This window comes from Salminus brasiliensis, chromosome 19 (assembly GCF_030463535.1).
Source record: "Salminus brasiliensis chromosome 19, fSalBra1.hap2, whole genome shotgun sequence".
In the NCBI taxonomy this organism is placed as follows: domain Eukaryota; kingdom Metazoa; phylum Chordata; class Actinopteri; order Characiformes; family Bryconidae; genus Salminus; species Salminus brasiliensis.
The window spans coordinates 20,907,597-20,925,333 of NC_132896.1; the positions used below are offsets into that span (position 1 = coordinate 20,907,597).

At 40.4% G+C, this 17,737-nt stretch overlaps 1 protein-coding gene across 1 annotated transcript; it reads right to left on the reverse strand.

Moving 5' to 3' along the window:
- Nucleotides 1–110: 110 nt before the first annotated feature.
- On the reverse strand, nucleotides 111–9,477 carry xkrx (XK related X-linked). The gene is made up of 4 exons (XM_072663253.1): nucleotides 9,394–9,477; nucleotides 8,535–8,964; nucleotides 2,909–3,174; nucleotides 111–1,692 (listed from the first exon to the last, which is right to left on the reverse strand). Exons 2-4 carry the CDS (start codon nucleotides 8,924–8,926, stop codon nucleotides 890–892), a joined length of 1,461 nt encoding a protein of 486 aa, XP_072519354.1. The 5' UTR covers nucleotides 8,927–8,964; nucleotides 9,394–9,477; the 3' UTR covers nucleotides 111–889.
- Between the last annotated feature and the right edge of the window lie 8,260 nt (nucleotides 9,478–17,737).

The following is a 17,737-nucleotide window of genomic DNA, read 5'->3' on the forward strand; positions in this document are numbered from 1 at the left end:
AAGGGCACAGCTTTATTGTGAGGAGCAGAAGTCCCACAGTCCAGCGTACTGCCTGAACAGGTCTCACGAACAGAGAAGTGCTCGCCACAAAACACCACAAAACACTTGGGTCAAACGTTCCACATATTTTATTAATATTTAAAGGTACAGTAGATTGGAGGCACATAATTCAGGCACAAAATCATCCAAACAAACAAAAACATATTGTAGCAAATTAAGACATGTTTGGCTGTTAAAATCAATGCCATTTATTTCAACATTTCTTTCTGATTGTGTGTCCTACAAACCGAGGTGTGTCTCACTCTACAAAGACCTTCAGTGTTTGACTTCCTCCAACTGTTACTGGAAATGGAACTTGAAGAAGGCTTCCCAACTTTCTCATGTATGCAAGAGTTTCAAAGTGCACTTGAAGGCAACAAACTACTGGATCACCTGTTTTTTTTTTTTTCTTGTCTGTTATACTTGACCTACAAGGCAGTAAGGCAGGGGATGCCCTAAATGATCAGGTTTCTCTGCTCAGAGCCAGACACTTGGCGTGTTGCCAGCACACCTGGACAACACGCTGGTGGACAGTCCTGTCCTGAAGGCTGCCTTTGTGAACAATGTCAAAAGACATTCTCTGGAATCAAGCAGGCAATCGATCAATGAACCTCTTTCATTTTCATGCCAAAGCAGTCGGGTCTAAAATTAAAAGTACCTTTATGTTTTCATAGCTTCATTTTAGATCCTCATGCTGATAATACTGAAATGACAGAAATTGTTCATGTAATGAACTGCAATTTCAGTATAGATCACCTTGTCGTTACCAAATCTGACGGTCCTGAGCATGGATCAGTGCAAATATGCTAGGTCTGGCCCTGAATGGTACCAAACAAATGGCACAACCTGGTCAAGCTGCCTCCATTGTGTCCTCTAGAATATCTGTTTCTCGTTCCCCTAGCTGGGCCGTGAGGTCTGGGGGTGGCGAGTTCTCTGTAACTAGTACGCCATCTTTCTGAGGCTGCGACTGGCCTTTCCTGTAGCAGCACACGCAGCGCAGGCAGTCCTCAACGTTGTGTTTGAAGAGCTTGCGGGCCGGGTGGCAGAACTGATGAAAGAGCAGCATGAAGAGCACTGCCAGGCTGTAGCAGACAATCAGCTGCACCACCAGCAGCGGCACACAGACATAGGAATAAAAGTCTGACTGAAAGTAATACCACAACATGATAAGCACAATGTTTTCAACAAAGCGAAGCGTATAGTAGATGGCCAGGCGGCTCCAGCGAGGCTGCTTCTCAATGAGGTCGTGATCGGCCAGGTTGAGCTGCACAGCTGACCAGCAGAAGATGTTGATGCACGCATAGAGGAGGGTGACCATGCATAGCACCACAGTGGTGCCAAGTTTGCTGAAGTTCTTCTCCACGTTCTCGGGCAACGAGGCCTTCCTAGCCCAGAACTCCACCCAGGGCTGGAAGAAGAATATGAGCAGGTTGGCGAGGCCCACTGGTATCACCCAGAAGGTGAGGGCAGTGCTAAAGAGCACCAGGGAGGCAACACGGGTGGTAATCTCCAAACCACGCCACAGTACCATGCAGAGGTAGGCTCCAGGTTTCAACCTCACTTTGTAGTCATCATACCGGATCTGAATAGCCAGCACACTGCAGACCAGTGCTCCATAAGTGATCGAGATCAGGGAAATGACCATTAAAGCCACTGTATGGAGAGAAAAAAAAAAAAAAAAAATACACAAAATGAGGATATATTAATTTTAGAACATACATGTCCTACAGTCATGTATTCATATTCAGTTTCAGCTACACTACACCATTGGATATTTTATGAGGCACCTTAGGTGCATTATGTATACAATTATCGACTGTAGTCCATCTTCATAACTTATCAGCTACTTTCAGTGCAAAAGACCATATTCAGTATTTATATACTATATAAGTGGTAAGTGAAATCATGTCTTGCAAGAGCCGCAGCGCTCCCAGTCATCTCGATTGTTTGCTGTAAGCTTGTCTGAATTGCTGTTTTAACCCAGTCTTTTTGTAGTTTTGCCTTTCTGATTAAATATACTTAGTAATATAAGCATCTTAAGCAAAAGCATCTTTGAGTAATGACATTTAATCTTTACTTTTTCCCTTAAAAAGGATGGCCTGCCTTTTTTCATTTGGGTGCAAATCTGGAGACTGAGAGCACCATTGCAAGACTTTAATTTATGTTCCTGCAATGATTTCTTTGTGGAATTTGATGTGCATTTGGGATCATCTTGCCTCATTTGGGGCCAAATTTTCTTGTGTATAGTAAAATTAATTATGCCACTGATTTCCAAACATGACGATGTGGAATTGTGCTCACCTAACCACATTACAGTTGTGCATTTTGTGGTCTGCTCTTAGGAAAATACTTATTTCATGATCTTACAAAAAGCTTCTGACAGCTGATTTTGAAATTTGACAATCCCAATACAGAAACTGTGATCTTTGGGTTCATCTTTGTCTCTCCTACCATCCTCCTCACTATACATGGGGACAGTATGGTCATGCATTCTTTCCCTGGCAACTGTAAGTTGTTTCACTGTAACCCTTATCTTATTGCCCTGATTGTGCCTAATGGTACTTTACTATTAATAATTTACTAATCTGTGCAGGTCTTCACACTTCTGACAGCTCTTTGATTTGTAAATATACCCCAGGGATACAGGAAATTGTCAATGACAAAGATGTTCCTGAAGGCGATACTTAAAACATCCATTTTGTAGGATTTTTTAAAGTAGATAAATGTTAAGCAAACATTTGAAAATATTTTACATCACTTCTGGAGGTGAACAGGAGGTGTACCTGCACATATGACCAATGAGTGCAAGAATCTAATGATAAATGTATTCAGAGTACATAAACAAAATACACTGCTCGGGTTAACTCACCTCGGACAGGAAGGAAGTACTTCTCCTGAATGGAAGCATACAGCTGTAGTGTTAACTGAGGGGTGGAGCCAAGAAAAGCTTGGATTACAGCTGTCCGTTTAAAGGCATTGCGGTGTACAGCCAGCTTGCGTTCAGAGTGTCCAATCTCCCATTCCATAGGGGAGCCGATAGCTTTGCCATTCTTCAGCTTTCGTTTCCTTGTGATTGTAACATACGGCTCCTCCTTTCCTCCAGCCCTACAGTAAATGATCAAAGCTTCTACACACCTGTAGGGTAAGAAGACACAGAAATAACCCAGTCAATGGAGCAGTCAGGGATCCAGTCAGGGAGTCCAGTCAGGGATCATTGGTATGCAAATGCATTCCATATTGATGTATAATTTATAAAAGATATGGATGTGAGCTTAAATAAAAAAATAAATAATAATAATAATAATAATAATAATAATAAAGACGCAAGGTGTCTATGTGACAGAATGTCTATGTTTGCAATAGTTCTGTTATTGTCACTGCTCTTTACTTCCACACGAGGGCTCCAGTCAGCAAGTATCCAGTATCCAGACTTCAATGAAATAGGAGAAGGGGGTGTTTCTGCTTGGTGAAACACTGCCTTGTGTCACTTACAGGGTAGGGCAGCCCTAGTAGCGCATGTGTGCTAGCCACACAGAAGAGTTTGACAGTTCTAGGCTTGGTGTGAAGAGTCAAACCACAGTGATTGTACAGTGCTCTGAATGGCCGAAGTCTAATGAAAGAACAAAACATTCCAGTGTGTGGGGTTTCAGTCTGCAGTTGTGCTATGGTGACATCACACTGCTGCACTGTAGGCCAATCGGCCGGCCCACTGACATAATAAGCACTTGAACACCCAACCGATGTTTTCTCAGCTGTTGCAAGACAGGATCACTCAGTTTCGGCTGCCAGAAAGTCCAAACCAAAGAAAGGCAGAGGGCGGGGCAACCGTTTAACTCCTTCTCCAGAAGTTTCTTATCTCTAAATGTGCAGGACTGTTCCACCTCACAGCCAAATACTTTCAGAAGGGTGAGATCCTGGTCAAGAGTAAATGAAGAGAATGTTTCAAGCAACTTTGTAGCCTAATCTGCAGAGAATGCAGCTGAAGGTAGTCCAGTTTAAGATCAGTAAAGACTCAGGACAAATGTACAGTTTCAGTTCTGAACAAAAACAACTAAACCAAGAAAGCTGACTGGTAAACTATAAGGTCTATAGCCTGCATTTTGTTTGCATTTCATTTCTCCCATATAATCCTCTTATGATTATGTGCAAAAACAGTTATCATTTATTTTTGCATGGCTATTGTCCAAACGGTCTTGGTCCCTTATAATTAAACATACTGTTTTTGTTACAGTGTCTTCAAGGCTATAATTTGGCTATAGCTACTCCAGCTGGCCAACAGATATTTACTACTGTAGCTGATGTCAGTGTGCTCCTAGATGATTGCACTATTAAATGTTTTCATTTCTCAATACCAGTACAATCAAAAGGGTTTATTATTATGTAAAGGTAAAGTTCCTTGGTGTCCACCTAGCGGAGAACCTCACCTGGTCCCTGAACACCAGCTCTACAGCCAAGAAAGCCCAGCAGCGTCTCTACTTCCTCCGGAAGCTAAGAAAGGCCCGTCTCCCTCCACCCATCCTCACCCTCTTCTATAGGGGAACCATAGAGAGCATCCTAAGCAGCTGAATCACTGCCTGGTTTGGGACCTGCACAGCCTCCGACCGCAAGACCCTCCAACGCATTGTGAGGACAGCTGAGAGGATCATCGGAGTCTCTCTCCCCTCCGTCATGGACATTTACACTGCCCGCTGCATCCGCAAAGCAACCAGCATTGTGGATGACTCCACCCACCCTTCACACAGACTGTTCTCCCTCCTGCCATCAGGAAGAAGGTACCGCAGCATCCGGTCCAACATGACCAGACTCTGCAATAGCCTCTTCCCCCAAGCCATCAGACTTCTCAACTCAACTTCTGAACTGATGTCTTTTCTGCTACATGCACACACACACACACACACACACTCTCTCTCTCTCCAACCATTTACCCCAGATAAAATGGGAAGCATTTTTTTGCACAAAGCATTTGCACTAATAACTTTACTACCTCACTGGACTCAATATTTATTACACACTGCAGAATTTGCACACCACCGGCAATTATTTATTATTCTCTGTCTGTACTGTGTTGTGTTGTCTGTCCGCACTTGTTTGTGTTGCACTTGTGTTTTGTATGCACCGTCTATGTTGCACCATGGTCCTGGAGGAACGTTGTTTCGTTTCACTGTGTACTCTGTATGTAGTTGAAATGACAATAAACCCACTTGACTTAAAGTGCACATATTAGTCACTGTACAGTGTACACTATACAGCAAAATGTGTCATTTAATGTGGCATTTAACCCATCTGTGGTAGTGAACACACACACACACACACACACACACACACACACACACACTAGTGAACTAGGGGCACACACACCCAGAGCGGTGGGCAGCCAACTCCAGCGCCCGGGGAGCAGAGAGGGTAAAGGGCCTTGCTCAAGGACCCAACAGTGGCAGCTTGCCGAGCCCGGGAATCGAACCCACAACCCTGCTACCGGCACTCTAACCGCTGAACCACCACTGCTCCATTAGCTACAAAAATAGCTTCACTTCAAATGCAGCTTTCAAAAGACATTTTACATTTAATTCCTAGCACTCGTTTTTGTGGAAGTTTTAAGTATAGTAAAGCTTTTGTTAAACAAAAAAAAATTTTTTTCATTAGAAGAAGAAGCAAATGTGAAACTGATTTTTCTGAGATGGTCATCATACCATATCATGTTATACTGTCAGTACTACAGAACTAACATATAGCAGCAGTATTATGAACGGAATGCCCCCCCCCTCCTCTAAATGGTTTCAAAACATAATTAGCATGTAAATGAGACAAAACTCATTTATGTTTATGGGAAACACACACACACACACACACACACACACACACACACACACACACACACACACACACACACACACACACACACATTCCTAAAATAAGACCTTAAATTCTTAAGGGAGTTTAAGTTCAAGGATCCTGTTTTTCTAGCCAGTTTCCTGCAGCTACAGTAGTCCCCAGCAGAAACTTTATTTAGGATACTTTATTGATTAGTCTTAACAGTTATGCTAAAAAAACAAAAACAAAAAAGGGTTAAACTAAAATCACAGAATATATATATTGCTGCTCTGTAATGAAAAACATGCATCTCTGAATGTCCATTTTTAGTTTTATCCATTGTTTATACCCTGTAGCTGCCCTGTACACTGCGTCAGTAATTTTGGATGAAGAAATCAACAGAAATGCTATAACTGGAAAACCTTTGTTTTATTTATTTATTTTTATTATTATATTCTTTATTATTATTTTACCTTCACTTCCATTCGGTGTTAAGAGCAACATTTGCCTTCTCCTGTAAAGTCACCATTTTTAGAGATACATGGTCTTCATTTGACCGCAACAATATGATGTTTACAGGTTATACTGAACTTCTAGGAAAGCTGAGCAACCGAATTCTGGGTGCAGAGGAAATCTGATAAAGTGAGTGTGAGCTATATAACCATGGCATGATTGTGAACCTTGTCAGATGACAGTTATGACAAGCTCTAATCTCTGCAAGGCAAGGCCTGCCAACAGCAGTGCCACATTTAGGTTATTGCAAGCAGCCACAGTCACGTGCCGAGCAGAAGCACAGCACTGATCATTAGAATTGTAATCATAAACTGCAGGATTGATGAGTCACAGCTATGACGGCAGACAGTAGGAGCTCTCAAATTAGTTCAGAGTCTCTGTAATCACATTTCAATGGAAATTAACACAAATGTGCTGGGGCTGGACGAAGTGATGGGAATGCACATGAAATGGGCGGGGGCAGGTTTCTCTGGTAAACAACATTTTGTGCGCAGCCCTTAATCTGAGGAATGATGAAAGATGATGAGCAATAGATAAATGAATCACAGACTGAAGATAGGGCAAAAAGAGCTAGCTGAACTTCTCAATTCAAGGAAATCAAAAAGCTTCGAAAAGTGAAACTGCAGTTGAGAAAAAAAGAAAAGAAAAAAAAGAAAAGATGTCAAAAATGTCATGGTACACTGAGAAAAAACACACACAGAGACAGACACACAGAGACAGACACACAGATTTTAACACCTGATTCAACCACAACCAAACTATGGGAACCATCAGAAGTATTCACAAATTAGATAACCTGGAGTAATATGAAATAGAAATTACTGGCATAAAGTAAATAAGTAAATTTGCCCTGATGTTTACTCTCTTCCATTTGAATGGGTTCTTTTTCTGAGGAGGTCAAACAAGTTTCTAAGCCAACATTGCACAGTTGGTATGTTCTCAATAAAGACAACTGGCAGCCCAATGACTATATATGGCTTATACAGCCAAATGTAAATCATTGGTGGTGCTTGTTAACACTTTGTTAGCCAAATGTATTTGACTACACTAACAAACACTAAAGGGCTGTTTATGCCCGAATGGAAAAAACAAAACAAAAACAAACTTATGATTAAGAGGGACTGTGCATTATCTGACTTGGCTTTTCCAGCAGACAAGGACATCTCCAGACAGATTCTTGGGACTACATTTATAGAGCTCACACTAGTGAACTCTTGACTTCCTGTGCTCTGCACATTCAAATGACTAGTGAGTCAGTAGCTGTACAATACACAAGAGTTGGCTTTCAACATTCCTCTTATATAGACCCCACCAAGCACGAGGGTAACCTACTTCATGCTGCTCCTGGTTTACCAAAACTACTGAAGGTCCCAGCTTTTTTTAAACAACTTCCTTGCAACTGTAGCTACGTCACCATTTGCACTAATACATTATCTTTTTCTCCTATATACACTTGATATTGTCCTAGATACTTTGTTCCTGTACATGCATTCACTGAATTTCACACAACCAGTAAAATCCCCTGGGGAAATGTTGACAAGAGTGTTGAATATCTACCTAGACTACACCTTGCAACCAAGCCGTTAACCTGAAAATGAGTCACGTCTGGTTTTTCAACAAGGTGCCACACACACACACACACACACACACACACACACACAGATTTGATCAAAAATAGATAATTATATATGCATGTATGTGTCTATGGTGACATTCCATAATAGAGATTGGTTTGTGTTGCCCTGGGTGTGCAGAAACTGTCTGTTGCCCACAGGATATGTCCTAATAAAATGAAAGTGTAAGACGTCTGTAAGGATGGAGGGAAATACTTCACATTACTTTACTTCATTACAGGACATTCCAAAGGATAACAAGGGAGATTGGCACGTGTGTAAGACTACTGAAGATCCCAGTCTCTTACAAAACCCTTTAGGTTTTAGGTAAAATGAGAAAGAATGTACAGAAAAACACATAGATGACTGTAAACCTTTTGTACTCTTGTGTAGGCATCTTTTGTCAAAGGCCACAGCAATTAAACACTGCGGTCGATACAGTGACAGTTAGAGAGGTGTAACCAGAACTACCCAGCCTTCACATTTAGCCACAGCGTTAAGCTGTGAAAACACCCCAAAAGATTAAGCATCAACTGGCTAACGGACACCATAACTAACCTGATTAGCGGCCCCAACAGAAGCAGATGCATGAACAACACTAGCGGCCGGTCTCTGCCCAGGTCCCGGTGGATGAAGGTAAGGGTCAGCTGGGTGAGCACGGACGGCACCAGCACGAAGGTGATGGTCAAGCCCATCCATATTTTGTCGTCGTTGTTGTGGTAAATGCTGCAGAGCAGGGCAGCGCAGATGAACTCGGCGCAGTAGAGGACGGTGGCCCACAGCACGCTGAGGGGCGGCGTGGCCTTGCTGTGGTTGATGACCAGCACCACGCCGCCGTTCTCGCCGGACCCCACGGCGCTCTGCGGCAGCTCCGTGATGCCGCTGTCCACCACCACCGCCGCCTCCTCCATCTCACCCCCACGGCCCCACAGCGTCGACCTGATGGTCATCCGGGTTAGTCTTCATGGCAGGCGGTCGTTTGCCCCTGCTGTAAACAACAAAGTTTTTCAAAACACAAAACAACACTGGCGCACCAAAGCTCACCCACCCTAACAGAAGCGATAGCTGCTGCCATCGTCCAAGCCCACTCACATGATCGGTGTTTTCATAACTACGTAATACTTATGCGATTTCATGCAGTTTCATTGATCAAATCCAAGTTAACAGACTGCTGAGTTGGCCTGCGTGCTCTGAGCCAAGAGCCCCCCCTCCCTCCGTCCGCTGAGAATAGAGAACCCCCCTCAACAACAACCCACTTTCCTAGCTCAAAGCAACCAGGCGTCTTCCTCACTACTCTAAAACCATGCTAGAAATCGTCCGGTTAGCTGGAGGAAACCTGGTTTTGTAACTCAAAACGTCGTTCGAGGTTGACGTTGGCTCGACGAGCCCAAACCAACGTGGTGAAGAAGTGTCTCACCCAGCATTCCATCAGCAGCTGCGCCGAAAAGCCTGCTGTAGCTCCCTCTGTGATCAGAACTGCCAGGTGTGTCCCAACATGCAGTTTAACTGACAGCGCTGCTGCTCTGCCCTGCGTTCCCACGGGTCCTAGCGCCTGTCCTCGCTCAGGGCTCGTCCAAAACCGAATGGTCTACTAGGGACACACATTTCTCTTAATGAATTTTCTTTCTTTGTCCTCTGGCTATAAGCTATAGTAATAAAGAAATCATTACATTGTATGAGAACCACTTATATAGGAATCAAAGTAATCAATTACAAATTTTCAAGTTTCTATCACAAGTTACAAGGTTGGCATAATTTTAGGTGTTTGGCCAAAGCAAGGAGAATGTAGTGTGAGAGTCTTGAGTCTTGCTCAAGGAATCTTATTTGTGTAGCATGGTGTGCTTGCCCAGCTGAGGAATCCAACCCCAGTGTGTCTTTGGGAAGTTACACTTCCTTTTTTAATTGGTTACACGTCATGCCAAGCCATGGTGAAATCTAAGACTGACAAAATATTGAGGGAATGGAAGTGACTGTCTTTCCTCATATCGTATTTCAGGAATTCTCTAAAACAGCCTGGTGATAATGTGATATCTAGTGTTGATGTTGAAATAATTGATTGATATTATATTGGTAAATATATACGTGTTAATGGTTTTATGTTTTTTACTGTTATATTAGATCTCAATTGTTCATAAATGAACTTACTTGTTGTTAAGAAATAATATTTCACAAGTCTTTGTGATGCCATATGGCGTCACTAGATGTAGTAGATGTAGATAAATGCTTGTCCCTCTCCAACCTTGTGCATCAGTTTCATTGCAGTCTGATGGTAATATAAGTGAGAAATCTCAACGGAGAGAAGAAAATGGGACTGGCACAAAGACCCCCTGCCCAATACAGTCTGATCCCAGTCTACCCGATCCAACTCAAAAAGGGCTTGCCAATTAGCTGATGAGCTGGATAAGTTGCACTGGGAAAAGGGAAAACTCACTGAAACTGGATGATGACTGTGCAGACAGTGGTCTAATTATTGATAATAAGTAAAAACTACTCCTAATAAACTGGATAGAAACTGATTTAAAGTGTATTACACTCAGCAGAAATATAACAGAAAAAAGAATATCTATAATTTAGTAAGAAGTTGTAAAGATGTTGTACTTTACATTATTTTGCCACTTTTACATTATAAATTCAGATCTCCAGTTCAGTCCTTACAGCAAAGAGACAGCAATTGGATTTTTGTCTTTTAAAATAATCAGATTTTCAAGTATTTCAAGCTTGTTTACAGAGGAGGTTATAGTTCTGTTGCCTGTATATTTCTACTGCCTCAATCTGGGCTTGATTTAGGATCATTCTAAGAGCCTGTGACTGACAGGGGCCCTAAAATGTATTCACTGAGTATTAACATTTCTAATAATTAACAGAATTGTTAGAGGTGTGGGGCCCAGTGTAATATCTTTTCATGGGACCCAAAATCCCTGGCAGTGCCCCTTTGGATAGGCACTACTAAATAAGTGCTAATTCTCATTCACAGTAATAGTTTTACTGGTCTCCTGCTTACTTAATCAAGTAGTCTGCAAAGTACACACATATTTTCTTGTCTCCTGCTTGTATACATATATTTATAAGAGTAGTAAGTATTATTCTTATTCCCATATAAGATGCAGTAATAATTACAATAAATCTAGCTGTAAAGACTCATGGTTGTAAATGAATTCACCTACATCTGCAGTTTTCCTATTGTTGACAGAAGCCACACCCGTCTGTACAGTTGGAATTGCTGGAGTAAACAAGAAGATCTAGAAGAACATTATGGTTGTTCCAATCATATGCAATTATACATATTACTTCGGGGCCTTGGTGCAAGACACATGTATGCCTATTTTTCCAGGACCACACAGAACAAATCAGAAGACTACATATGGGTATGTAAACAATTTAGTACACCCCATTAAAACTTTTCTGAAAATCCTTTTTAGCATATTTGAATATATGGTCTTCACTGGATCTTCATTTTAACAATATTGAAAGAAGGGGATAATACAACTAAACACATAAAACTGATGAAAGGTCTTTAAGCTAATGTAATTAATAGAAAGGCATCTTTCTTATGAGGACAAAGCTCAGAAACCCTATGCTCTAATAGTTAGTATTTCCCACATTTGGCTGAAATAACTAATTAAATGTTTCCTTTAACTGCCACCAGTCTCTGACATCAACTAGGAGAAAAATGTTCCCACTTCTCCATGCAGCATTTTTTCAGCAATGTGATGTTTGAGTTCAGTTTTTGAACATAGCAAGAATTCATAGTGAATTCTGTGATAAAGAGCTTACCAGGCCCTGCTGTAGCAAAGCAGCCCCAAACTATGATCTTTCCACCTTAAAGTCATGTGATTGGTTTACGCCAAACATGTTCTGTTATTGTGATGCCCTGATTGACAGTTAGGGTTTCCTATTTGCAAACCTTTCATGATAAGTAAACTTCCACTGTCTTTCTGATGGTAGATGCTTGTACTTTGATATCAACTGTGGCAACTGTGATATCAAGTGTTTCCTGTAGGTACCATGATGAAATTGTAGGATTGTAGGAGAAAATCTTTATGCATTGTGCAGTCTGCTCTTGCTAGAAAAGCCTTACCTAGCCATGCTGGAAGTTGTTTTGAATGCAAATTACTTATTTGACAGTGTATATTTTCAACCCCGTTTCCAGACTCATAAGCATCTACACTTTTCTGCCATGGTGATACCACTCACCTCAACAATCAAGAGCAAACCAAACTAAATGTCTGATGTTTTAAAAAGACAGGCTCCTCTCCAAAATCCTCTTAAAGAATGTTCTAATCATCTGCAGAGCTAATTCAAATTTTAGGCATTTGAATTAGTAATACATGTGTGGAAGTATTACTCTTTTCCTCACAGGAAAATTGTTTTCATGGGGTGTCCTAACTTTTTCACATGACTCTATACTGCAATTAGACGAGACAGTGACACTCTACAAATTATAATACAGTCTTCTCCAGTGGTAAACAACTTGGCCCAAGATCCAACCAAAAATACAACACAATAAATTTGCAGAAGACGTAAAGACTGTTTAGTGTAACCTGTAACAGCAGCATTGCATTAAGCAATTGTGACAGGGTGATCAAGTTATAATGCATCTGGTTAATTTTTAAACTACTATTTAAAGAGAACCCTAACTGTTAAGACTTGCATGGCTTAAATAGTGTTGTTTTAGTTTTATATAATTATACATTTCTTTCTGTTCACTATTCTGATCCCAGGAGATCAAGTTATAGAAACACTCTAACCAGTCTGTTTGCAACAATGGTGCCATACTCAAAACCAATGAGATCACATTGAAGCTGCTGATCAGTATCTGCAGGATTTGCTGCACTGATGCTACAAAATTGATTAATCAACACAGGCATAAGTGAACTTCATGAAGGATTGTTTTTTAAAAGTAGGATATGGATATGGAAAAAGTAGGATATTAAATGATAGCCCTTGTCATGGACTTTAAGTTAGGCAGTGAACAGAAGCTGAAAACCATCTGCCTCTATATAATTATATATTTCTTCAACTTCCATTGCTATGCTGATTATACACAGTGGCACTGTTCTGAAACAATGAGTTTTCAGGTTTACCGGGTTGAGTCGTGTGCAGATATACAACAAAATTTACAATTGTTTTATCATCTACTTCCTGTTTTCCACTTCCCTGCTGCAGATTCATTGTCACCGGATTGCAAGCACAGCTTTATATTTGGATCAGCACTGCCTGCTTTGACTTCCAGCCCATTCTCTATATAAGGGAAAGTATTTTAGCAAGGGGATGACTCTAGTATGTGTAGACTGTGCTGTTTACAGTGAATATGTTTAGTAACATAGTCGTGGGCATTTTTATATATTTTATATACACAATCATATCAGAATATTAAGACCACCTCTGGTCATAAGCACAACACACACCAACACACCACTACCATGTCAATGTCATCCCAAAGCTAAGAATGACCCACTACCCAAATAATAATACCTGCTCTGTGGTGGTCCTGTGGGGTCCTGGCCATTTAAGAACAGGATAAAAGAAGACTAACAATGTATGCAGAGAAACAGGTGAAGTAGAAGTCTGTAATCATAGAACTACAGAGTGCTCCTGTATGGTGAGTGGAGATGACATGACTGTATATATTGCACACGCAACTTATAAAAGGTCAAGAAATAATCAACATCAGTTCCTTCATCCATGGCTGGAAAATTAAGGCAATTTACTTCCTTAGCAACAGCAAAGATTGGACTTCAAGAATGGCATAACGTATTTACTTTAGATTTATAAAGATATGTCATTATTCTTTGGACTATGGACCTACAGACTATGTTAGTAAATTTTTTCTTTGTTGAAAACAAATAGTGATTCTTTTTCTCTTGATTTGACACACAAAAGAAGAAAAAAAAGATTTAGCTCCACATCTGTTCTGATTCCCAGCGTATTCAGTTAAAATGCAAACAAGCACATTTGTTTTCCTGTCAGCTATCAATAACTGATTAGCTTTAAAAGAGCTGTTCAAGGCTGAGTCACGTCAAGTTGCAAGCTAATGCATTTAATGATTAAGATTTTTCTTTTAATATGGGGATATGAAGAGGGCAACAAACGTCTTATATTTTACTGCATGGTACTCTTTATTAAGTAATACAAATACATTTGTATTCAAATGTATGCAATATATTTATACTATGTATAGCATGAATATACGTAAAATGGAACACACCAGTCATAGAGCACCAGAGTAGGTTTTTAAATAAACATATCCACAATTTACATTTATTCATTAAGGTTCAATTCAGTCCTGGGGGGTCCCACAAAAACTCCACAAAATGAATTGCATGGTCCATTGTAGATGCCTCGTAGATGCTCACCTGACATTCAATGAACATTAAGCTAAATGTCCCTTAAATGGAATTGAACTGAAGCTGAATGTAAGTCGTTGTCAATTGAATGTGACACTACACCTAACCCTAACCCTAATCTTAACCCTACCGTTTTAGATTTAGGATTTAGAGTTAGAGTTAAGGTTTAGTTTAAGGGTAGAGTCACAGTTAGGATTCAAGGTTAAAGGTAATGTTAGGGTTGGCATTAGGTGCAGGATTACATTTAATGCATATTCAGATGAATGTTTATTGAATGTCAGATGAGCATCTACGAGGCCCTTTTAATGAACCATAAAGTGTCACATTTACATGAAGTAAATTTACGGTTGATTTATCATTTCATTTATTAATTATTATATTTGTCACCCATAGGAAACAGTAATAGTCCCCTTCGCTACTAAATGAACCATTTAACAATTGTGTTCAGCTTCACTAGCCACACCCACCTGAACCTTCAGGATGTTGAGTTTGAAGCAGAAATAGCAGCCTCTCAATTCATAGTGATTTACATTTACGACATTTAGCAGACGCTCTTATCCAGAGCGACTTACAAGGTAACTCGTATTACAGAGGTGGGTCAGTGTAGTGTTAGGAGTCTTGCCCAAGGACTCTTATTGGTGTAGCGCAGCATAGTCACCCAGACCAGGAATCGAACCCCAGTCTCCCACATGGTGTGGTAGCTCAGTGGCAGGTAGTGGTGTTATCTGTTGCGCCACACCAACGACCATTTAATGAATCACTGTAGATTAGATTAGTTCCACTCGTGTTCCAGCTGTATCCAGGTCATGGCAGGCCTGTGCCAGATGAATTCAATGCGTGCTGTCAAACAAACCTTTTCTAAATGGCCACTGAGAAGCTACCAGCTATAGTCAATCGTGATCACTAATAGGAAGCTAAGAGGCCTTGGTCAGTTAAAAGCTTTCAGCTTTCAGAGAGTGAGTAATAAGTAATAATCAAAGTAAGTGTATATATATCTGTAGAATAGATTCTAAGTACTTTATTGATCTCAAAGGAAATTGCAGCATTAAAGTAGCAATACATGGAAGCAGCAGTATGCATTGTGCTGGATAGCAAGAGGTAGTTTTATTTGCAGGAAACTCTACAGGAAACTTGCAGAATGTCCATTTGTAGCATATGCAATACAACAGGCATGTGCACATACTGTTTTACAATAAGTTGTGCAGATCAGTGCTGCCCCTACTGTATATGACATACCTTAACATACCATAGGTTTACCAGTCCACTAAATGTGCTTCTCTGTTTTTTTGAGTGCAAGGAATGTGTGGTTTTGTCCAAATTGGTCTACAGCTTATTGAGAGTGCTTTATTCTGCTACAACCTGTGTGTTGGTGTTGGTGCCATTTCTCTAGCAGACAATTGCACAGAAGATAGCAGAAATTGTGTAAAGTAAATCAAGGCTTGTAACTTCCTCAGACTTAACTTAGAAAAAAATACTACTACTTAATCTAAATGCCTCTATGAATATCCTAATTGAATACATTTTAAATATCGACAACGTATCAGTTGCCTTAAGTGAAGCTGTAAGAAACCTTGGTATTGCTGTTGTCAAACTGTACATAATGTGTTGAAACTAGCCCAGGAGTTGCTCTATTTCCACAAAAACCATGACATTATGAGAGGAACAACTTTTTTGTAGCCTTTTGTCAGCTCAAACAAATCAGGTGACTCCAAACCAGCCCACCTGTCACCAACAATCATGCCACACTTAAAATGACTAAGATCACATTTTTCCTCATTTTAATGGTTGATGGGAACCATGAAGCTGAAGCAGCTGACCTGTATTTGTACGATTTTATGCACTGCACTGCTGTCACACATTTGGCTGATTAGATTATTGCCTGAATGTATCTATCTATCTATATATCTATCTATATATCTATCTATATATTTTCCCCCATAGTTGCTTTACTTTATTGTGTTGCATTATATTGAACAAACGTTCAATATAATGCAGAAGAGTGGTCACCAAACAAAAAGGCTTAGAGGCACTTCCCAGGATTAGAGGCAGAATATTTAAAGCATCCTCCAGCAATAAATCCTCATCCAAGTAATTGGGGACTATGGTAATTATTTAAGTGAATTTAAATGAGTTTTCCTGGGGTATACCACCACAAACACGGTGGTCAAAGGTGTGGCGGATCGGTGTCCAAGGAGAACTGTGAAACAGATATGATGTATGCTAGGGGAACATGGCTAGAAAGCTGTTTACATTCCTGTTATGTTCAGTCAGCAGGTAAAACAGCTCTGAGATTGTGCCCTCAAATACTGACTTAATGTGATGAGACCACAGAGAGAAAGAAGGAAAAGCTGATGTGTTTTAATTTTTTATTTTTGTGGCTCCACACATCCAGCAGTTCATGATACGAAATGGATCTTCTGTAATTTAATCAGACTTGAAAGCCAGTAGCAGGCAGGGGTTATTTCCAGGCATTATATGATTACAGCCAGGGCTGAGAGATACATTTGGATGCATGCCAGATGCAGCAGTTTGGGTATGACATTGCCTTGTACAATTTGGATTATAAACACTGATGATAGAAAACACAGAATATGTTTTTTTTTTTTTACCGGAACTGATTTTAGGGACCTCTAGTGGTCAGAAATATACACAGGGGGGATATAGAAGATGCACTGCCAATCAGAATCAGACTTACAGTCCTCATTGAGCAGGTACCAGATGTGGGAGGACTTTCTCTTAGCTTCCAAAAGTATTCCCTGATACTTTAAAAGGCCACACTGAAATCACTTCAGGTTTGATATTTGTATAGTGGTATATTATACCTACATTTTGTTTTTTGTCGACGACTGATGTAAACTCTATAGAGTACAATACACTTTGGTTTTTTTTAAATGTGTGTGCATTAGTCTACTCTTCTCGGTTTTGAATGTGTTGTTTAGTGCTGGTTTATAACCAAAGAAAGGCACACAGTACTCTTGCCATTTCTGCAATTTCACTTCTATTCTAACTAGTGCATTTCCCTAACATAGAACATACATGAAAATGAAACTGCAGTGAAATTGTGGCAGCATGGGCAAAAATGTCAGAAAATACACAAACATCTAGAAGAAAAGCAGCAAAATCCAAACAAAGCCTTCCAGGTATGACACAAATTTTTCATGTATCCACTGTAAACTAGTTCCACACTGCTGACTCTGAAGTGTTTCACTACTTTCTGAGAACACTTCTCACTGCTGTGGGCTGTGGATGATGTCCATTAATGGTGCTTCGGAGCCGGAGGATTCCAACTTTATTGAGCTTAAAATGGCTGATTCCTAATTAAACTATGTCTGGATCTGCCAGATTCCACTGGATCAGAATCTCCTAATCTCAGGAGGTGCTCTGGAGCATCTGCCTATGGCCCTATGGCCCTAT

What these genes read in the sequence shown, in the direction of transcription:
- xkrx (XM_072663253.1), bottom strand. Translation starts at nt 8,926, where the DNA reads ATGACCATCAGGTCGACGCTGTGGGGCCGTGGGGGTGAGATGGAGGAG. An exon ending in CTGTTGGGGCCGCTAATCAG is followed by an intron (nt 3,175 to 8,534) that starts GTTAGTTATGGT and finishes CTTACCCTACAG; the next exon opens with GTGTGTAGAAGCTTTGATCA. An exon ending in GTACTTCCTTCCTGTCCGAG is followed by an intron (nt 1,693 to 2,908) that starts GTGAGTTAACCC and finishes CTCTCCATACAG; the next exon opens with TGGCTTTAATGGTCATTTCC.